Source organism: Giraffa tippelskirchi, chromosome 4, assembly GCF_054371585.1.
Source record: "Giraffa tippelskirchi isolate mGirTip1 chromosome 4, T2T-mGirTip1v1.2.pri, whole genome shotgun sequence".
Taxonomy (NCBI): Eukaryota; Metazoa; Chordata; class Mammalia; order Artiodactyla; family Giraffidae; genus Giraffa; species Giraffa tippelskirchi.
The window spans coordinates 200,083,100-200,106,740 of NC_137278.1; the positions used below are offsets into that span (position 1 = coordinate 200,083,100).

Here is a 23,641-nt window from a genome sequence, read left to right on the forward strand (position 1 = left end):
AGAGAAAGCCCATGCAAAGCAACAAAGACCCATGACAGCAAAAAATAAATAATTTTTTTAAAAGTACACACGATATGTATAAAATAGGTATACAACAAGAGCCTACTGTATAGCACAGGGAGCTATACTCTATCTTGTAGTAACCTATAACAGAAAAGAATATATATATATATAAAACATCCTTTTCTTTTGAAAAAGATGTTTTATATATATATATATATACTGAACCACTTTGCTGTACACTTAAAATAAGCACAACACTGTAAATTAACTATACTTCAATTTTAAAAAAGTAACTCACGTACATGCAAGAGAGTCAATGAATATAGCAGGAAATAAACTCCCTACTGCTAAGCATTAATTAAATGGCTAATTCTGTCATCTCTCACAGCAAGAAGTCAATAGAAACAAGTAATGTTTAAATAGGTAATATATGTTTAGAAATAAAAATCAGATGAAAGAACAAGTGAATTTCAAGTACACAATTATTTCAGTACAAAATTAAAGGCATCAAGGATTCAGGTATGAGATAGCATTCCCTGAACGGTGGACAACTCAAGAGGCTCTTTACCTGAATAGCTTCCACTTTAGTTGTCCATTCTCGGGCCTTCTGTAAGGCTTCTTTCAGGGACAACACATTGGGCAGAAAGGCTGGAATGCTCTTAGCTTCATTCACGATGCTTTCTAAACTTGCCACACTGTGCCGAGGTCTTGATAAACATAAAAACAGAGAGGACGCATGAGGATAAGTCAAACTACTACCAACACTTAAACAACACTTTACAACACGTAAAAGAACTTTCATACATGTGACTTCATTTAATTCTCACCATAAGCCTATGAGAGAGGCAAACAGCTATTACCTTCATTTCCATTTTACAGGTAAGTTTAACTCAAAGAAGATCAGTTATTTCCCCCAAAGTCATTTAATGCAGTAAATGGCAAACATGAAGCACTGACTCAGAATCAGTGTCAGATCCCATGCTCTTTCCTACACTAAACTACTTCTGTATCAGTTTCCACAGGATCTGAAACTGTCGGAGATGCGTAAGAGACAGCAACGTAGGAAGCAGTTGTCTACAAGTCCACTAACGTTGACATTTAATTCAACTACAATCTCTAACACCTCGTTACACAAAGATGACCAAAATACAGACCTTATCCTAAGAAATATAGTTGTATTGGGAACTAAGAACAAATGACTATGGGTTCACTACTAGGGAAATAGTGATTAATCCGACCTGGGTGAGTTGAGAAGGGTTCTGAACGAGGCCTTAAATAAGAAGTGTGATTTGGTCACGTGAAGGGTTAAAGGAAAAACAACAGGAATTTAACAAAGACGGGGAGAAAAACTATAAGTTGTTAAAAAAAAGTTTAAGATGAGGGATAGTGAGAACAGGAGGTGGGGTGGGAGTAACAGCAAGGAGGAGGGGAATCTGGCAGAAAAGAAAGATGCAGATTAAGAGGTCTTCAGGGCTGTGAATTAAAGTCTATGTGAGCAATGGGAAACTACTGAGAGTGGCAACAGTTTCAGCACTCATGAGCCCTACTATGTGCTTGGCACTGGGCTATGTCCTTGGGATGATTAATGTACAAGATGATATAGTCCTTGCTTCATGAAACCTTTTAATCTCGGGGGAGGTGATTATCAATAAAGTGTTACAATACACCATAATTGCAATAATAAAGGAAAAGGAAGATGCTGTCAGAATACACAGTAGGGCTTGGTTGACCTGGCAGTGAAGGAAGGCTTCCTATAAGTGACCTCGAAGCTCGCTTCTCCTTTCTGAGTAAGAACTAGTCAGGAACGCCAGGACCAGGCCAGGGGAGGGGTGGTGGAGGTGCACCACTGTAGGTGGACAGAGGGGAAAGGTATACCCCAGGGTTGGCGTGGGGAGGGGGGGGTCATTATGTCTGGAACACAGAACACAAGACAAAGAACGGCAAGGGGTGATGGTAGGTATTTAAGCAAGGGGCTAGATTATAAAAAGTCAGGTTGAGGAAGTCTGAACTTCACCCCAAGGGGACTGGGCTTTAAGCAGGGATGTCAAACCATCACTTCTGCACTTTAGGAAAATACTAATTTCACTGTGAAGAATGGATGACAGAGGGGTGAGATCACAGACAGAACCTGGTGCTGTGTGCTAGGCCAGCTGTAACAACAGCCCAAAGAAAAAGAATGAAGAGAAAAACACCAAGGAAACAGCATCAGCTGTTTAATTGAAAGAAAATAGGAACAAAGGAAGAGAACACGGGAAGCAGTGGATGAAGGTTATTTTGAATATGGGGAGTCTGAGGCACCTATAGGACATCCTCTGGAATTATTTAACAAGCAGATGAGAGCTACGGGTAAAAAACAAACTTGTGTTCTAGATGAGGATTTGGTGTTAGTCTGCACAAAGATGGTAAATGGAGACAAGAAGTGAGATGCAATTTCCAAGGAAGGGTACAAAGTGAGCAGAGAAGTGGCCAAGGTCAGAATCCTGGGGAAAGCACTCTAAAAGAGGCAGAGAGAGTCACCAAAACCAGGAGGATGAGATCCGGAAAGGAGGAGTCAGCAGCTAACCAGGGCTCAGGATGCAGAATGTTAAGGATGCATTTCAGAAGAGCTCTGACAGGAGCTAGAAAACCAACCGCATCAGTCCTCCCTCTACCAACTTCATTTCCTTCACAACACTAATTTGCTGAAACTCTGGGAAGATTTTCTGGAGAAGGAAATGGCAACCCACTCCAGTATTCTTGCCTGGAGAATCCCATGGACAGAGAAGCCTGGTGGGCTACAGTCCATGGGGTCCCAAAGAGTTGGACAGGAGTGAGTGACTAACACTTTCACTTTCCATTCACTTTTTCATCTGTCTCTCCCCACTATGTTGGCCAATTTTAGAATAGACTTTCCTATCCAATGAATCCAAAATAAGTGACTGGCAAAGTAATTAAGCACATGGAGACTTTGGAATGAAATGGAAAATGCTTTAAATTTGAGCTGTATTATTTAACAGCTATGTGATCTCTGTAAGCATCCCAATTCCCTCATCCTCACAAAGGAAATTATATTAATACTAATCTTGGGTGAAGAAATACTTTCATACAGAGAATAGAAGTCAAACGGACGGACACCTGACTTCAATCTCGCAACTCTACTGGGTGCCGATGCTAACGCCTCCCATTCTCCTGCCTGACTCTCATCTTCCTCTACTTCCCTGTGTGAATCCCCTGCTGGGGTAAAATAAACACCACTCAGCTTCTGTCACCTGAGTACACACTGACACATTCCTTAAGCTGATCTTAGGACATCTCTCTTACCTCCCCTTCCACTTAAATCCCACTCATTCTTCAAGGCTTGACTTACGTTCTCCTCTTTCTCTCAACACCTTTCTCTCAAGCATCTCTTCTGACCATCCAAGCTACAATGACCTTTCCCCCTCTGATTCTAGCATTTTTCTGTTCCTCTCAGTTAACAATAAACTGCAGCAGAGCTTTGTTTTTCTTAGCTCCTAACTAGAGTAGCAGTAATGGTGGGGCTGTAAACAAAACACAACTTTGCATCACTTACTAAAGTACTTAACAAAGGACCCTGCACACAGTGTGCTCACAAGATTTGGAACTGTCCATGTGCAGACACACTTGATAACCTAGTGACCACTCGGGGAAGGAACAAGACATTCAACTCAACAGACCTTTATGTTCCTCCTCCTTCTCTACTTTCTAACCTACATCTTAAAGAGGGGACAGTCACCAATAGATGTGTTCACCTTGCCTGTAGGCAGACCTTGGCCTTTTCTTCCCATCGCTCAGAGACTGTGAGGAGCTCCTGAAGCTCAGCCATCGCTTTCTCCACAGCATGGTGGGGTGCCAAGCCGACCCCAGAGTCTATCAACTTCTTCATGACATCCAAGGTGACCTGCTGTGGGTCCGACAGCGTCAGTCTTACTTCATCCAACCAGCGAGCCTGCTGCAGCTCTTGCTTTAGTCGAGCTAACTCCGGGAGCTCCACATACAGACTGGAGCCCATATCGATCAACATCTGGAGTTTGGACGAGTCTGGGGTCTCATCCATCATGGCCTCCTGAGCACGCTCGTGAAACTCTTCCACATCATCGAGCAGATTCTGAAAAGGTCAAAGGAATAAAGAACAAACTTAAAAGATACAAAATGAGTATGTAATACATATGGTTCTGGCAAACTACCAAAGTCTAGACTATTTAATAATCTCACCATCATAGCACCGAACAGACATATGATAAAGACATAAATATGCTTCTCTGTAATTACTTACACACCTCTTTTCAATATGATTAAGTCACTTTATTTTTGGGGGCTCCAAAATCACTGCAGATGGTGACTGCAGCCATGAAATTAAAAGACGCTTACTCCTTGGAAGAAAAGTTATGACCAACCTAGACAGCATATTAAATAGCAGAGACATTACTTTGCCAACAAAGGTCCATCTAGTCAAGCCTACAGTTCTTCCAGTAGTCATGTATGGATGTGAGAGTTGGACTCTCAAGAAAGCTGAGCGCCAAAGAATTGATGCTTTTGAACTGTGGTGTTGGAGAAGAGTCTTGAGAGTCCCTTGGACTGCAAGGAGATCCAACCAGTCCATCCTAAAGGAAATCAGTCCTGAATATTCACTGGAAGGACTGATGCTGAACCTGAAACTCCAATGCTTTGGCCACCTGATGAGAAGAGCTGACTCATCTGAAAGGACCCTGATGCTGGGCAAGATTGAAGGAGGGAGGAAAAGGGGACGACAGAGGATGAGATAGCTGGACGCCATCACTGACTCAATGGACATGAGTTTGAGTAAATTCCGGGAGTTGGTGATGGACAGGGAGGCCTGGTGTACTGCAGTCATGGGGTTGCAAACAGTCGGACACAACTGGACAACTGAACTGAAGTCACTCAAAAATATTTCATGACTGCTGACTTAGGTGCAGGCACTAGTCTAGGCACACCACATTAAACAAAAAATACAACATCCTTGTCTTCAAGGAATACATGTTTTAATGTAAGTGGCCAGACACTGAAGACATGAATAAAATGCTTCAGTTAGTTTTCAGTGCTATGAAAGTAAAACAGGGCAATTCAATACAAAAGTTATCAGAGGTGATGAGGTAGTGGGGGGAGCATATTACTTCACAATGATGATCACACAAAGACAGGATGAACCAAAACTACAATGAGGAGGTACAGGAGGAAGACTGGTTCAAGAAGGGGAAATAAGAACTGCAAAAGCTTTTAAAGAGGAATGAGCTGTGTCTTGCTCCAAAGTGGATGATGGAGAGCCAAGTGGCTACAGGAGAAAAGTGGTTAAGGAATAAGCAGAGGTCAGATTACCCAGTACCATGTAGATTAATTACAATCACTTCATATTTCATTCTAATGGCTCTGGGGAACCACCAGAGGATCTTCACCATGGGGAAATGATATGACTTGATTTCTGTTTTACACAATCACCCAGGCTACTGCATGAAAAATGAACTGTCAGGAAAAAGAGTAAAAGAAGAGAAACCAGTTAAGGAGCTGCTGCAGTAATTTAAGGGGCAGAGTCCCAAGGTTTAGGGCATAATTTAAGCAATGGAGATGATGACTAGCAGTCGACTCTGGAAGACATTTTAGAGGTAATATAATAGCAGCACTTGTTTTGAAACTGAATGTGGTATATCAGGGGAATAAGGCAATCAAGGATTTTGATTCATCTAAAATGCCTTTAAGCCCACCACAGGCAAATGGAGTGGCTGCAACTGGATGGATGAGTCTGCAGAAAAGAAAGGCAGTCAGAGCTGGGCATCAACTGGATACAGGTGATATTTAATGTCACCAAGAAGACATCAGGACCTCGAGAAGAAAGGGCTAAGACTCCCAATATACTCCAAACCCAGAAGCCAAGCTGAGGAGAAAACAAACAGCTTCCCTAAAGAGGAAGGAACTGTGAATCATGAATATGAGATAACCACAGACTGTGGTGTCAGATGTTTAGAAAAGAAAGTCTCTCAGGAAGGAAAGCATGGTCAACAATCAGAACACTCCTATGGCATGGGGTTAAGACAATACAACTGACACTGATTTCACTGTTGATAACCTTGACAAAAACCATTTTAGTTACCCAGCCCTGGCCAAATCACAAAGACACAACTTATCAAAAGTTGGCTAACTATGCAGATTAATGTATCTGAGAGACACTTCTGAGATTTTACATATTCATTAAGCCATGATGCCCTGGTAATTTCAGAGCCCTGCATTTTCAAAAGTTCATGGGCTAGTAATTCACTGATACATTGATTCCTTTAACTAATCTTTTGCATTTCAATTACATCTACGTTAAATGGAGATTTTGGCCTAAAAGTAACAGAGAAAAAAATATTTCTGAACTAGCCTTAGTTCCAGAATTTTAAAGGGGGAATTAAAGACTAAGAATGAAAGCAAGAGAGTTCTTACTACCTACTGAAAAACCTTAAACAGCAGCACTTATTTGAGAAAAGAAACAAATAGAACAAAAAAAAGAATCAACGACACTATTCTCTTTACCCAAAACAGGAAGGATATTACCCCAAAAAGAACATAATACTCCACCTTTACTTGTCGAGCTTGGCTGATAACACACGGAAGACTGAAGAGCTGCTGGACAAAGGCCTTCAACTCTTCCACCGTCAGTTTGGTCCGCGTCCTCCCACCATCTGGGCTCTGCCTGGTGTCAGACAATGTTGAGACATAAATAAGAAAATTCAGTCATTGCAACATCAAGAGGGCTTCTAGTCTCTTCAGGATTCTAACCCAAGAAATCCCAGAATACAAGTGTCTGAGGGATTTCATCTTCAAATGAGATTCTTAGCTCTTCAGTTAATGACTCAAAGATTCAACTCTCTAAGTTACGGTTCTTCCAACCTTACAAGTATTAAACATTTCAAACATTTAATAAATTCTCACAGTAAAATGTTAAGTTCACTGATAAAACTAAATCTTCCATCTCAGGAAACTTAAGATGTAGAACAAAGGCCTTTAACCTGGCTTAGGAGATAATAAACCCTGTGAAACTGACTCCAGATTACAATTGTATGTACACTTTTCTAAGAAAAGGGTCTCTAAGTTTTGGCCAGATTCTCCAAGGGGGTGGAGGGCGGGGTCAGAGACCCAGTGACAGGTGCGGAGTCCTGACTGATGATTGGTCTCTCATAAAACAAAAGATTAAAATATGTACAAAGTAATTAAAAACCCAATGTGAACTGCTACAGAAAAAATCATTCAGACACAAGGAATGTGTTAGAATGAAACACCGCCACAGAAAATGAAACACATGAATTATGTGAAATCCAGGGCATATACTACCATGCTCCACAACAGCTTCCCCTGCACCCAGGTCACTCTGCTGCCACTTGCCTTCAGCCTGAAGTATCATCTATTTACAAACACTCATTACACACCTACTGTGTGCCAGGCCATGATTCAAAGCACAGGAATGAGAGGATGAAAATCCCATGTTTTACTCTAGCATACCTTCCAGTGGGGTAGGAAAAGAAGGAGGAGATAAGACAGTAATTAAATTTGTCTACCAGGAGAAAAAGCAGGAAAGAATAATAAAAAGGCTGTTATTTTACAAAGGTTGTCAGAGAAGGCCTCTCCAAGAATGTGATGTCTAAAAAAGACTTGGAAGAAGTGAGGGAATAAGCCAGATGGGTATCAGGGAACAGAGCCCCAAGCAGGGCCAAGAGCAAGCACGCAGGCCCTAAGCAGAGGACACGGTGAGGGTGAAGAGCAGGGGGAGCACGGTGAGGATGACGAGCAGGGGGAGGGACAGCAAGCAGAGCAAGAGAAGCGCGAGCAGCAGGAGACAAGGCTGGGGCATTACTTGGGGAGGGATAACATGGCCTCACAGACAATTAAGACTTGGTCATTACTCTGGTCAAACCAGAAAACTGGTCAAACTCCAGTCAAACTGGTCAAACTCCAGAAAACAACTGGAGAATTCTTGTCTTACCTGTGTTTCTGCTTTTTGCTCAGAAGCAGCTGAGCCACAGAAGCACACGTCTCAGCTTCTTTTACAGCATCCCTGAGTTTTCGAAAGAGATCGTTCTCTGGGTATTTCCTATCCTCAGCATCCTCCAGCATTACTCGTAACTCAATCAAATCTGTAAAAAGAAAGACAGCCATATGCTATCACCACAGAAAATAAAAAGCCACTCACCAACCAATTAGCAGAAACAACACAGCTGTGAAAATCCCGCCAAAACAGTTGAAGCTTATGACCAGGTGGCTTGTTTCTAATCCTGAGAATTCCTCAGTTCAGTCGCTCAGTCATGTCTGACTCTCTGAGACCTCATGGACTGCAGCACTCCAAGCCTCTCTGTCCATCACCAACTCCCAGAATTTACACACACTCATGTCCACTCAAAGACTTCCCTGGTGGCTCAGACGGTAAAGCGTCTGTCTACAATGCTGGAGACCTGGGTTCAATCCCTGGGTTGGGAAGATCTCCTGGAGAAGGAAATGGCAACCCACTCCAGTATTCTTGCCTGGAAAATCCCATGGACGGAGAAGCCTAGTAGACTACAGTCCATGGGGTTGTAAAGAGTCGGACACGACTGAGCGACTTCACTTTCATGTCCACTCATGGCATCCAACCATCTCATCCTCTGTCTAACCCTTCTCCTCCTGCCTTCAATCTTTCCCAGCATCAGGGTCCTTTCAGATGAGTCAGCTCTCTGCATCAGGTGGCCAAAGCATTGGAGTTTCAGCTTCAGCATCAGTCCTTCCAATGAATATTCAGGACTGATTTGCTTTAGGATGGACTGATTGGATCTCCTTGCAGACTAAAGGACTCTCAAGAGTCTTCTCCAACACAATTCAAAAGCATCAATTCTTCGGCGCTCAGCTTTCTTGCGAGTCCAACTCTCACATCCAATACATGACTACTGGAAGAACTGCAGGCTTGACTAGACGGACCTTTGTTGGCAAGGTAATGTCTCTGCTTTTTAATATGTCATCTGCTTTTTATATGTCTAGGTTGGTCATAGCTTTTCTTCCAAGGAGCAAGTGATTTTGGAGCCCAAAAGCATAAAGTCACTGTTTCCATTGTTTCCCCATCTATTTGCCATGAAGTGATGGGACCAGATGCCATGATCTTAGTTTTCTGAATGCTGAGTTGTAAGCCAACATTTTCACTCTCTTCTTTTCACCTTCATCAAGAGGTTCTTTAGTTCTTCGCTTTTTGCCATAAGAGTGGTGTCATCTGCGTATCTGAGGTTATTGATGTTTCTCCTGGCAATCTTGATTCTAGCTTGTGCTTCATCCAGTCCAGCATTTCTCATGATGTACTCTTCACAGAAGTTAATAAGCAGAGTGACAGTATACAGCCTTGACGTACTCTCTTCCCGATTTAGAACCAGTCTGTTGTTCCACGTCCAGTTCTAACTGCTGCTTCTTGACCTGTGTACAGACTTCTCAGGAGGCAGATCAGGTGGTCTGGTTTTCCCATCTCTTTCAGAATTCCCCACATTTTGTTGTGATACACAGTCAAAGGTTTTGGCATAGTCAATTAAGCTGAAGTAGATGTTTTAATCCCATGGATGGAGGAGCCTGATAGGCTGCAGTCCATGGGGTCGCTAAGAGTCGGACACGACTGAGCGACTTCACTTTCACTTTTCATTTTCATGCATTGAAGAAGGAAATGGCAACCCACTCCAGTGTTCTTGCCCGGAGAATCCCAGGGACGGGAGAGCCTGATGGGCTGTCGTCTATGGGGTCGCACAGAGTCGGACACGACTGAAGCGACTTAGCAGCAGCAGTAGCAGATGTTTTTCTGGAACTCTTTTTCGATGATCCAACGGATGTCCGGTTCCTCTGCCTTTTCTAAATCCAGCTTGAACATCTGGAAGTTCACGGTTCAGGTACTGTTGAAGCCTGGCTTGGAGAATATTGAGCATTATTTTGCTAGTGTGTGAGATGAGTGCAATTGTGCGGTAGTTTGAGCATTCTTTAGCATTGCCTTTCTGAGGGACTGGAGTAAAAACTGACCTTTTCCAGTCCTGTGGCCACTGCTGAGTTTTCCAGATTTGCTGGCATATTGAGTGCAGCACTTTCACAGCATCATCTTTTAGGATTTGAAAGAGCTCAACTGGAATTCCATCACTCCACTAGCTTTGTTCGTAGTGATGCTTCCTAAGGCCCACTTGACTTCACATTCCAGGATGTCTGGCTCTAGGTGAGTGATCACACCACTGTGATTATCTGGGTGGGTCGTGAAGATCTTTTTTGTATAGTTCTTCTGTGTATTCTTGCCACCTATTCTTAATATTCTGCTTCTGTTAGGTCCATACCATTTCTGTCTTTTACTGCGCCCATCTTTACATGAAATTTTCCCTTGGTATCTCTGATTTTCTTGAAGAGAGAATTGCTCAGTTAAGCCTTTAATGTGAGTCTACTGGCAACAACAGTTCCCCAAAATATATGATACATCTGCTGTGAGTTAGCGATCTGTCTCATTTTATATCAACTTTATCACTTAACAAAAGATTCTCAAATAGGAAATTAAGTCTATAGTCAACCAACCCATTGGTCTCAAATCTCTTATGAAAGCCTAGGACTTTTCCTTAATGGAGGAAAAGCACATGAAACAAAACAAGATCGCTTTCAAAGTGAAAAGAATTTCAGTGTCTGCTTAAAAAAGGAAGAAACTTAAACCTTTCTTGTGGTTGAAGTTGGCAGATAATGCTTCTGTAACACGACTGACCCATGTGTCATAGGACTGTGCCCTGACCTTCACACCATAGAGGAGAGAAGGGAGGTCCTCCAGCGGGTAGCGATATCTAAAAAGAAGATCACATACAAAAATAAAAACTTTCAAAACCCAATAATAATTCGAACATAAATTAACATTGAAATACAATCACCTTAAGGGAAGTACATGGCCAGGTACACATAAAGAGAAAAATCTAAGAAGCTCACAGAGTTTTAATTCAGAGAGAGAGACAAGGAATGTGTGACATCAACTTGATAAAGCAACTCATTTTATTTGGTAAGTTTAGGGCCAACTTTAATGGGCTGATCCTCAAGAAAGGAGGCGGACAGGTAAGAGGTAACCAGAACAAACACAAGGAAAGGCATTACGAACTAGAGTATTAACAATATTTTTAAAAGACGGTAATGGAAGCTTTACGAGAAACATCTGGATACCTAAGACATTTTTTCTGCATGGGGCAGGGGCACAGATCAGTCGGATGGTAGAGACACACGAGCCGTTCAGGATTACAGGAGCACGTGAGAGCAGAGAGGAAACAGGTGGTCCTGCAGGCTGAACACTGTCGCTCATCATCAGGCACAAGCTCAAACACCTCTTCCTCTGACATCAGGACACCCTGAAATACAACTGATGTCACCTGATCAAGTCTTTCCAGTCTTTCAAGCATCAGAGAACTTAAGATATTAATTTTTTTCCTACCCTGATGACATAAACATAGGAGATACAATGGCACATCCTCAAAATATTTTCTAAAAACACTGTTAATTTTTTATGAGCAAGACTAAATAAACCTTAGTATCTAAGAATGCACGTGTGACTAATAAAATTTCTTAAAAAGCAGGAAATGCTCACTACAAAGAGGTTAAAAGATATTTGCTGAGGGAAGGAAAGGAAGCAGTAATTGGGAGGTACTTTGAAGATGGCTGATAAGGTTTTTTTGGGGCACAATAAGCCAAGACTTTTATTATTTGCTAGTATTAGTTTTCTAACATCTTTTGCCCTAAAAACCTTTTTTAATATACAATTTTGAAAGGTTATACCCTATTTACAGTTATTACAAAATACTGGCTAGCTGATAAAGTTCTATCTCTTGACCATATGGTGATGACAACAAAGGTTGCCACGTAATCATTCATGGAGCTCTATATATGTTTTATGTAGTTTTGTCTTCTATTTAACATAAAAAAAGATAAATCAAAAAGTACTGTCCCCAGGGACAATATACCCCTGAACTAAAAATTTTAGTCTGAAAATAACACTGATAGGTACAAACATATGCAAGGATAAAGAGATGTAAAATTACTTAAACTATGCAAATCAAAGTATAATCTATTTCAACCAGGCATCAAAAAGAAAGCTAATCTTTTGTATATAGGATGGATAAACAATAAAGCCCTATTATATATATCACATAAAACTATATTCAATATCCTATGATAAACCATAATGGAAAAGAACATTAAGAATGTATATGTATATGTGACTGAATTACTCTGCTGTACAGCAGTAATTAAAACACTGTAAATCAACTAGACTTCAATTTAAAAAAATATTCAAACTGGGAAAAAAAAGAAAGCTTATCAAATTTGGTATGCCACTTAAGAAATTAAGGGCACCTGAAGTGCATTTTACAAAGGCTTCCATTTATAAATAATGGGGTCCCCTTTACAGTTTCTACTTACCTGAGCACGGTATCTACAAACCAATTCCACTATGAGATGAGAGCAATCTTATTTTTTTCCTCCACTTAAACAAGGTAGTGATCTAATAGTTTATTCACTGGCAGACACAACCCAATTTCTTCAATATTTTCTTATCTAGGTATCTCCTGGCTGATCTCCTATCTTTTCGTTTTCTCATAGCAGCACTTCGTATTTTCTTTAAAAGTTATTTTAATGCAAAAATGGTTCCAAAACGCATTGCAGGTGTTTCTTACGTTAACAGATGGCAAACAGGGAATGCTAATACATCAACTAAGTCCTGGCTGTTTTAAGAAATTCTGCACCTCTTCCCAAAGCATACTCCAAGGACTACTAACCCTAGAAGGTATTCCACAAAAAAACAAGGAAGTTTAGGGGGAGATAAATGCTATGCATTATACCTCTTCCAACTGGAAATTAACAAACACCAGCATATTAAAAGATGAGGTAAGATTTATAGTAAAGAATTCCACTAAGGGACCTCCATGGTGGTCTAGTGGTTAAGAATCTGCCTGCCAATACAGGGAACACGGGTTCGATCCCTGGTCCGGGAACTAAGATCCCACAAGGAACTGTGTTATCATGGGAAATAAAGTGGGCTATACAGAGAAGGAGGGAGCATGGTACACACCCAGTGAGGCTAGCTATGTAGGGAGGGTTAGGGAAAATGGGCTAAGACAGGCTGAAGACATATACTTCCATATACTTCCTCATTTAGTTCCCATCTCAGTATGATGTTTAGTTTATCTGAAGCATTCAAAATCCCAACACTGGGTTATTCACTGCTTCTTATATTCACTAAAAACTTAGATAGGAGGAGAAGACAGATTGATTAACTCGGACAATCTGCAATCACCAGAAACACAACTTTTGTTTAATTACAAAGCTGAGAGGAGAACTTGATCTTTTTTACCTGAGAAATACTATATGCAGGAAAATTTAAAAAATAAACATATACCTAAGAAATTCTACCTGCCAGAACTGCATTTTTTAAAATCTGGAGATGCTGACATCAAGATTCCTAAAACTTCAACTTAAACCAAAATGGTAGAAACAAAGGTATGAAATCTCCAAACTAGCAATTTCTGTGTTCAACTTCTAGAGGCACTGAAGATGAAAATGGATTCTTTCCACCACAGGTTCAATTTTTAGTGTATTCCGTGAGCAGTGTAATCAGTAAACTCACCATCTGCACCACAGACTCTCTTAATCGTGTCTCCTCCTCAGTCAGGAGCGTCAACTCCTTGCACACCATGGCAGCCAACCCCACGTCTAAGCATTCTGGATCTGCTGCCATCTTGAAGATGAGCTCCTCATGTGAGAAGACACAATGGCGCCTCAGCCGGCGGTAGTGACTCACACACTGACGTCCAATGGGCAACTGAAAACAAGACAAGATTCTCAAATTAAAGTACTTGCTTATCACACATTCCAGAACAGAACCACTGCTTACTCCCAGATCCTCTTCCTAAGCGGCTGATTTCCACTCATTACGCAGTTATGCACCTCAAGAAGCATGAGTTTCCTGACACATAAATGAGGCAGAACTCTTTTACACCAGTCACATGGGACTGCCCTTACAGGAAAAGGAAAAAAATTTTCAAGCTATAAAGAGATAATTGGACATATTCAACATTGATGTTTCCACAAAACAAACAAAAAAACATATGCTACTACAAAGGAGGGAAAAATGGAAGGGAAGGGAGGGGAAAGGCACTACTTAAGCAGTTCACATGGACTGACTTTATTTTTTTATAGGGACCAAAGCAAAGTCCTTATTTTTTATAAGGACTATTTAGATGTTAGCATCTAGAAATTATTTTTAAAACTACCAGTCTGGCCTAGAAAATATCCAAAGTGCAACCATGAGATTATGTACTTTAATTTTCCTACATGAAATAAATTACTAAATGATTACTTTTCATAAGCCAACAGTTACACTCTCTAAGATAACTTCTGAAAATCTAACACGCTTTAAATAAAACTGATACTAGCTACACTACACAAACTCTTTCTCTCTCTCTCCAATTTCTTTCCTTTACTCAAGTGGAAAAACTTGTATGGCTAAAGTTTTTGTTTGTATCTAAAAACTGTAACATCAGAGAAAAAATAAAGTCAACCTCTAAGAACCTTTTGGAGCTTGCCTCCATTCTGAGGAAGCAGAGGGGAATCATAGGAATCAGAGTGCCAGAGCACAGTACTATCTCTGAATCAAGCACTAATTCCATACTCTTCCAAAGAAACAATCTTTCCCAAGAAAATACATGTTGATCTTATGTATTTTCTTGAGCTTATGTATAAAAAAAAAAAATTGAGCTTATGTTCGGCATTTATCTTGTCTACCAACAATCAACAATTCTTATTTCTCAGATATTGAAACATTTCTCGCCTTAAAACAAGAGTAAGCAGAAAAACAAAACCATACGATTTGCGGTTTTTAATTATTACAAGTAAGGAAGCCACAAAAAACAGAACTGATTGTCCACTGTAGCTTATAAAAATTAGTACCATCACTTTATTCCAGATATAAAGCTGCTTTTACTTTTCAATTATATCACACCCTTCTCCTAAAGAGTATCAAGGGCTTTCACATATATTACCTCACTTGTCTGAGGTCATTAAGTGAATCTTAGCATTTTTACATAGTAGGTAAAAAAGAATTTAGGACCAGAGAAATTAAAAGTGCTGCCCAAGATTAGACAGCAGTAATAATGAGCATGTTAGAGGCAGAATCATTTTCAACTCATCTCTGAATCACCTGCATTTCCACACTACATCTACCTGGCCAAGGAACAGTAAATCATAAACACTTAATAAATGTAAGCTGCGTTTTCTGAAACAGAGTACAAGTCCAAGACAAAGTCCTAAGCTCAGTCTTGCTCTTGCTACTCTCTAATAAGTAAGAAGTTTATAACGATTAGGTCTAGTAAGATTGTTCATTATTCAATTTCATTCATTAGCCAAGGAAACAATATGACTAATTAGCCCACCAGGCTCCTCTGTCCATGGGATTCTCCAGGCAAAAAAACTGGAGTGAGTAGCCATTTCCTTCTCCAGGGCATCTTCCCAACCCAGGGATTGAACCTGGGTCTCTTCCACTGCAGGCAGATTCTTTACTGACTAAGCCACCAGGGAAGCCCAATTATGAAGTTTAACGAACTTAGATGCCCAGAGAAAACATAAGATCCAGTATTTCTAAAAAAAAATCCCCAAAATGTCAGGTGGGGTGACAAAAGAACAGAATAGTCTCACTAAAGGAAAACTAAAGTCAAATAGTGTATTATAAGTTTGCAGTTTTACATCCCCACCAACAAGATGTAAAAACTACTAAGTATTTTACATCTACTTCATTTAAAAGCAAAATAGCAATCAATAGCAACATCATCTACGCAAAAGTGTAGCCCATAGAGATCTCAGTATCATAGCTACCCTTTAAAATAATCTTTTTAAAAAGAACATAGAAAACATAAAATGGCAAGAAGAATAAAATCAGCTAATTGTCTATCAGAAGGAAAATAATAAACGGATATTTTAAGGTAAAAATCAGAACTGGATATTTTAAAATAAAAATCAGACCTAGCTATTTGATATGGTACAATTAATTCCCAAAAAAGATCTGGACACCTTTATAAAATCCAAAAAGTGCTCAGAGAAACCAGAGACTAGAGGAATTATGTTCTCTCAGAGAAGATTCAGAAACTATCAACTGCTCATTTAAAATTCAAACAGAATGAGAAAGTAACGAATGAGAAGAACTATAATATCTTCTGAATAAAAACTACCTAGAACTTTCTAAATTGCAGCAGACATCCCAATCCCTACTGAATACTCATAAACCCTCCCCTCCCAGCTAAGCAAACACAGCAATTACAATGCGTCTCCAGGGGTGTTAGTAGACGTACAACAGCCACTTGCTATAGAACAGACCCAGTCAGCAGTGCAGAAGTTCACGGCCTCGGCGAAGTTGTAGCCTTGGTTAAACCCAGAGTGATAGGCCCGAGGAAACGTCACGACAAACTCGCCAGCACACTGATTGGTCCTGTACACCTAAACGCAAGTCAGAAACAGGATACGAAAGCAAATGAAAACAACAAAAAACGGAGACATTTCACCAGTTTCAGAAGTGTTTTTTTAAACTCGACAACAATAAACTATTAAGCTACACATACCAAAAAATAACATCAGGGCTGAAGAAGCTGTCAGTTTCACCTTCTTATAATATTATGTCACTAATAAATTAAAATAATTCATGACAAGAATTTACAGCCCAAAGAAATTTTCAAGGAGAAAACATTCCTCTCACTGAGCTACTAGTTTCCTAACTTGATAATATTTTTACAATTAAGAGAATTTTTCTTTTATTCCTTTTATTCCTATGGTGTACATAGTGGGAAAGGATGAATTTCACTCTGTTTTTGCATAATTTTTTTGGGGAAACTAACTGATTAGCTCCTATGTCATATGGAGAGATCCTCAAATCAGTTTTCCTAAATCTCTTGGTTTTATGGTAATACTATGTCTTTTGAAAAGTCCCAGCTTCTGATTAACTTTTTAAAGACAAGGTAACACTAGTATTGCCCGATCTCCTTTCTCATTAAGGTTATGATAAAATATGCGGCAAACACTGAATTTATACTTTAACAAATATTAGCATAATTTAAACGCAATAATCATTTTCAAAACTAAATTTAAAAGTAGAAAAGGTATTCATTGTGTATTTTTACTTCATTATCTCATGCAAAAAAAGGCTATAAAATCTTTATATGAAAGATGGAAATATGATCTCCACAAGGATTAGCATCAGTTATTAGAACTACCACTTAAGACACTTCTACTTTGATTAAATTGGGATAATAAAGAAAATAAGATGTTTACTAAAACCAAGATATACTGAAAACAAAGTTATTCGGACAGGCTGCTGTACATAAAGGTATGATTCACATTTTATAACAATCCATTCTTAACCAAATAAATGTTGTTCCCTTCGGAGTATGAGTTCTAATTTGGCTAGCAGAGGACTGTAAAACCAAACATAACTTTAAAATACTGAAGGGAGATGCAAAAAGACTCACCGGTACCCCGTGCTCCATCAACACATTGGGGTTCATGATGGTGACTAACTGATGCAGGAGATCAGGCTGGGACTCAAACAGCTCAGGGGCCAGCTCCCTCATCACCTCCTCCAGCTGCTCTGCAGCATGAGACGGCACACCATACCATGTTTTTGGCTCTCCCCTAGCAAAGAAACAACCATTTATCTAGGCAGAGCACGGTGCCCATGAGGCCAGGGTCTCAGACTCAAATCCACTAAATTGTACTTAACGGTCTTGCTCTGTGGCCATAGATTATGGGCCCTGAATCCTAGCAACCATTTCAAAATTCTGTGCTACTATTCACAACAGGAGGTAAGGCAAGAGTATACAGATAGGTGGGTATGTAGTTTTCACTATGGCAAGGCAAGTCGAATGAACTCTTTAAGGTCGAGCAGTAAACAGCATCTTCAAACAGGAAAGATGCTATAGGAAAAGCAAGCATTGTACCAAAGGATACTGACATACTGCCTGATTCACAGGTCCACCGGACATTCCAATTATCCCCACCATGATCAAAGTAAAAGTAAATGCCCTGTAGAATATGTCTGTAGAACTTCATGGAGTTCAACTTTACTATCCAAGGAAATAAACCAAGGCGAGACATTGTTGAAATCCTGAATACTACTTATGAATCTTACAAATTGTTGAAATCCTGAGTTCTATCTATGAATCTTAAGGACAAAACACTTGGCATCATTAACACATCAGACTTCAGTGGACTAGAGTTTCCTAATAATACTAAATTGAAGTTCAAGGAAATTGATTTAATTAGTCATGTTATCTACAGAATACCTTAATCGTAATACAATTCACAGTGCTCTCTAATAGAAACTTACAGCAATGACTGAAAATGTTCTGTATTTATGCTGGCCAATACAAGGGTCACCAGTCACAAGTGACAATAAAGCACTTAAATTGTGGTTAATCAAAATAATGAAGTAAACTTTTAATTTTACTTAATCTTAACTAATTTAAACAACCACATGTGGCTAGAAGCTTTCATATTGCAAAGCACAAGGATGAAAGAAAGAAAACCATTAGTTTGCACAGTCTGATCTAAAGAATATCTACTATATAAACTTTAAATATCCTTCCTTGCATATCAAAAGTTAAATCAAAGAAATGTTCATGTACTCTGAATAGTAAGAATCATCTGGTCTAAAACCTGGGGCTCGGCTGCACACACGTTAAGAGTGGAAGTGTCAGAGACGCTGTACCCTGAGACCTCTACCTGGTACCTTATCCTACTTTGGGTAAGACACACTTTAAAGTCAGTTCTCCCCAACACATCACCTAATATTATCACACCTTTAGAAAGGTCACCAAGTGTGCGTGCTGTTAATAAAGACTGTGCGTACCAGTGCAGGTAGTTGATGGAATAGCTCCAGTGATCTTCAATGTGCCAGCAAAAGGAGGAGAAGCACATCCCCACATATAGCCACGGCACCTTCATGCCAGAGATGTCCACATTGATGTGTGCGAGAACAGACTGCTCTAGCACAGGCATGTTATTCAAGTTCCAACCAGAAAGCGCATATTCCTACAGAAGGAGAACAGTGTATATGAGAGCAGAAATGACAAGAGCCCAACAGATATCTCAAGAGTCTTTAAAAACAAAAGAAAGAATTGTGTTAATAGTCACAATCATCTAGTCCACAGAATCTGTGCTCCTTACTCTCTACATGTAACTCATGTTCCTAAATATTTAATCCTATCTCCTAAGTGATATTTACGTGATATTTACATTTCCCTTTAATTATTTCAGCCATCTCTGGCTTACTCTGAGCATATAAGGCTTTTTATTACTCCCCATCCACCCCCACAACTTACCAGTAAAATACTGTGAGATTCATTTTAATAGGTTGATTATTATATTTCTACTTTATCCCTGGTAGCATTACTTACCAAAATGTTTATCAATATATTTATGGTGCCAAGATACTGTGAGGACAAAACGGAATAGGATACAGAATCCTGAATCTGTGGCAACAGTGAAGACGAAGATGGGGCAGAAAGTCAGCACCCCCAACCCCAACTATGGGCTCAGTCATGTCCGATTCTTTGAGACCCCATGGACTGTAGCCTGCCAAGCTCCTCTGTCCATGGGATTTTACAGGCAAGAATCCTGGGCAATCTCACTACAAACACATCTATTAACAACACCAAAAAATCTGTTTCACAAACGAGTTCAAGACAAAAAAGAAATTGTAGTTTCCAAAAAAACAAAGAAAGCACAGCCAGAATGAAAAAGGAAAGATGCTGAGTTTTCAGAGGTTTCTAACTGGATATAAGCTCTGGATATGAGTTTCAAACATCCACTTCTGAAGCCGTATGTGGCAGAGACTTAAAATGCTATCATCCTTGTGGCAAGCAGTTCTCAAAGTGGGGCTTAAGGAACCCAAGTGGAGAGTAAGGAATCCAGGAGACCCACAAAGTCGAACTACTTTCATAACAACTCTAAGATGCTATCTGCCTTTTTCACTGACATTCTTGCAGCAGTGTAGTGTGAGTTTTCCAGAGGATATGTGGTGTGATACTGCAGAAGTATGAATGCAGAAACAAGAGAATCCAACTGCCTTCTATTAGAAGGCTGGTAATGGTTGAATCTGGATGCCAGGGATAAAGGGAGAGAAATTCATTACTATGTTAACTTTTATACATATGAAAGTTTTCCTAATACAGAGATTAAAACCCTCTAAGTAAAGAGGTTAAATAACCAATGACAAAGCTGAAGAGAGAATCTGTGAATGAGAGAATCTATGAACATTTTCCCAACGTGATTATCTTAACCTGTGCTCTACTATGACATGAGGGGAAAAAACCAATAATAAGGCTAAAATAAGACGACAGCCCAAAGACACAGCTTTTGATCATGGAGAAAACAAAACAAAATGAAAACCCCATTCAGCACATATTAAGTAGTCAGATTTTTCTGAGTGGACAGTCGGCATGATAAAGAATGAGACGGTACCATGAATAAATTGGGTCGGTGATACTGTAAGGAGTTACAATGGACTGGACAGGGCAAGACATGACTCAAAACAAGGGAAGCCAGGGTTGGAATGATGTGAGCAGTGCACACTCCCATTCCTGTTTTAGAACATAATTCTGTAGGCATGATGCTTACCTGCTCAGAGACACACTACATAGGGAAGGATACAAGAGAAGATGAAACAGAGTCCTCTGTCTAACTAGAGACCCAGGTAGGAAGGAGACTTCTAATCATGAAGAACTTTTGGAAACGGTGATGTGGGGAGGTCGGGCAACTCCCTCCACAGAAAACAAGGATAGAACTGAACAAATTATCAGAACAACCATTTCAAGAAACTAGAACACAATCAAAGGCAAAAAAATTGAGAAGTATTTAGTTTTAAGAAACTAAAAGAAGGCTAAATGGAGACATTCTCATGTAAGCAAAGACAAGAATTTATTGCTAGCAGACCTGTACTACAAATAGCAACAGTCCAGGAGGCTCAAATAAAAAGTATCCTGGACCCACAGGAATGAAAGAAAGAGTACCAGAAAGGGTATATATGTGTGACGATGTAATACTGTAAAATTCTTTTTTCTGAATTGTTTTAAAGATCATAAGATGGTTTAAAGCAATACTATACTGTCATGTTGGTGTATTACACAATATGCAGATATGACACACAGTAATACACAAAAGAGAAAAACAAATGAAAAGACAGTTTCCAAGTTTCTAATTTACCAGAAGTCAATATTAAAATGAAGTAGAATGTGATCAGTTAAAGACGGACACTGTTGATGAAGCTATTTTTTTAAAAAAAAGCTGTATACTGTGATTCTTAGAGAACCACTAAATAACTCAAAATATATACCCCCCCAAAAAAAATTTCAAGCCAATTAAAATGGTATGATGAAAAATACCTCTTTAACACCAAAAGAAGGCAACAAAGGAGAAAGAGGAGCAGAAGCACAGGAGACAGAGAAAGCAGCAAGATGGCAGATATAAATCAACCACATTAAATTTAAATGGACTAAACACTCCAACTAAAGTCAACCTTCACATTAGATTTTTAAAAAGCAAGATTCAAGCATATGCTGCCTATAAGAGACACAGGCCAGATTCCAAAATACAAACAGCTTCAAGGTAAAAGAATGGAAAGAGATATACCACGCCAACGGTAACAAGAGACCTAGAGGGGCCGTATTTTTAACTGTGTATCCTTCTCCACTATGTACCTTTTTTTCCCTTACTATGTGTAAGAAAACAGGAAATTGAATTTCCAACTATTGCCAAATATAAAGGAAAAGAAAGTGACAAAGACCAAAGTAAGAGAAAAAGAAATAAATGATCATCTTAATTCAGCTTTACACATAGAGATCACCCCCTATCTGACAGCACTTCATTACCTGTTACAATTTAAATGCATGTTTGAAAACTACCTGCCCAGATGTTGAAGGAAATGTAATTGTGGACCTACCGGTGAAATGTAGTATTTTTTTTCTAAAGTCATTTTCTACATCTCCAAATAGAGACAGCTACACAAAATCTTTTAACCGGAGTTAAGTTTTAAACTAATTAAACTGGTTTTGAAATGAAAAGTTAAATAGTTTTTAAAGGTACTTTGCATTTATTGTTTTCAAAATAGAAGATTATTTGTAATGTCCAAATTCTACATATTTAGTGTTTTAAATGAATGTGGTCCCTTTAAGATTAAAGAAAGGCTGTTTTCTACTAGCAAAGGCTGAGCTGGCCGCAGGTAAGAAGTATAGATACTACTGCATGCTCTGCACCTCTTCTTCCGGCAGCATCTTTCTCCGGCCATCCTTGACAGGAAATCCACTCCCAAAGTCTTTTGAGGAGATGTCAGCTCCATACTCTACAATAACATCTTCTTCAATGCTGCTCACCAGCCGCCAGAATTCCTTCTCTACCAGTTCTGTGGGGACCATCTACACATGGAAAACAGAGATGACAGATTACAAACTCACTACAATCATAACCCACTGTAACACAATACACAGGTCAATTGAACAAACCCATGAAAAAAACAGAAAACCCTCTCAATTCTCAGAGTTGAAAAGACTGCAGTCTTAGCTTTTCTGATTGAGGATGGGGAAAAGCTAAAGAGGACTTAGATGAAAAACACAATGAAAACAACAAAACAAAAAAACACACAAAAAAACACAATGAACTTGAACTGCTTTCTTCCGCAAGCTGCTTTCCAACTAAGAAGGATAAAGAAGGCCCAGGACATAATGAAGAAAAAGGAAACACAAAAATCAAGGATGAATTTTAATAGCTTTAGAAAATTATTTTGATGGGGATTTTTTAAAGCCCAAGATGCCCCAGGAAAAGAAGCAAACCTCATAGTACAAATAACTAAATAAAAGCAGCAACTGCCACATCTTCCATGCTTGTGTGAAAAGGACTGTGCTCAGAGGGTCCACAAACAAGGGAAAGACAGAAGTCAATTTCTCAACAGGAGAGTGCACCCTGCCACAAGAGAAAGTCGAAGAAACAGAAGCAGACCCCAGGCCCCTGATTCTCAGATATGGTGTTCTATCACCTTTTTCATGCTGATTCTGTTTTCCACAAAATAATGGAAGCTTTTAGAAAGCAAAGCAAAAGCTTTGGACTCAGATAAATCTTTCATACTTCCCCAAAGTGACCTAAATACTCACATGGACTGGCATATTGAAATAGTCAGACTTAAAATTATCTGCCATCTCTCCAAAGCTCTGAAGTGTATACTCTCGTACGGCTTGTTCAAATCCAAAAGCTTCTCTAGGTTTATTACATTCCTGGGAAGAAAAAAATATCTAAGATTAACTTACTGAAACTGAAGAAAGTATAAGGCTCTCAGTGACCTTCTTTGATCATTTTCCAAGGTGAAGCAAATCCAGTCAACTCTAGACCACAAAACATGTATTAATTACTTTCAGTATGGAACCAGGGAATAATGTTCTGAAACCTCAATTGCATTTTCATGCCTTCCAGAGGAAGGTGGTCATGAGACAGCTTCAGGCTCTGGAGCTGTCATTAAGCTCTGGCACCAAGACACACACCTGGAGGGCTACCAACCTGGAATCAAGCCCAGAGATGTCTATCATCCTTGGCGGAAAAAACAAACGTTTAGGGAGGG

The 23,641-nt window shown here is 39.6% G+C and overlaps 1 protein-coding gene across 2 annotated transcripts in view; it reads right to left on the reverse strand.

Annotated features, from left to right (window-relative positions):
- The window catches only part of KDM5A (lysine demethylase 5A), a 63,213-nt gene that overhangs the window by 23,367 nt on the left and 16,205 nt on the right, over nt 1-23,641 (reverse strand). For both annotated transcript variants that reach the window (XM_081593968.1, XM_081593969.1), the window contains exons 9-20: nt 23,181-23,300; nt 22,290-22,448; nt 18,887-19,068; nt 17,508-17,670; nt 16,363-16,482; nt 13,622-13,816; nt 11,170-11,351; nt 10,678-10,802; nt 7,976-8,126; nt 6,574-6,688; nt 3,753-4,108; nt 572-710 (exon numbers count right to left, since the gene is read on the reverse strand). In XM_081593968.1, coding sequence (XP_081450094.1) covers nt 572-710; nt 3,753-4,108; nt 6,574-6,688; nt 7,976-8,126; nt 10,678-10,802; nt 11,170-11,351; nt 13,622-13,816; nt 16,363-16,482; nt 17,508-17,670; nt 18,887-19,068; nt 22,290-22,448; nt 23,181-23,300 — 2,007 coding nt within the window. The remainder of the gene's footprint in view (nt 1-571; nt 711-3,752; nt 4,109-6,573; nt 6,689-7,975; nt 8,127-10,677; nt 10,803-11,169; nt 11,352-13,621; nt 13,817-16,362; nt 16,483-17,507; nt 17,671-18,886; nt 19,069-22,289; nt 22,449-23,180; nt 23,301-23,641) is intronic.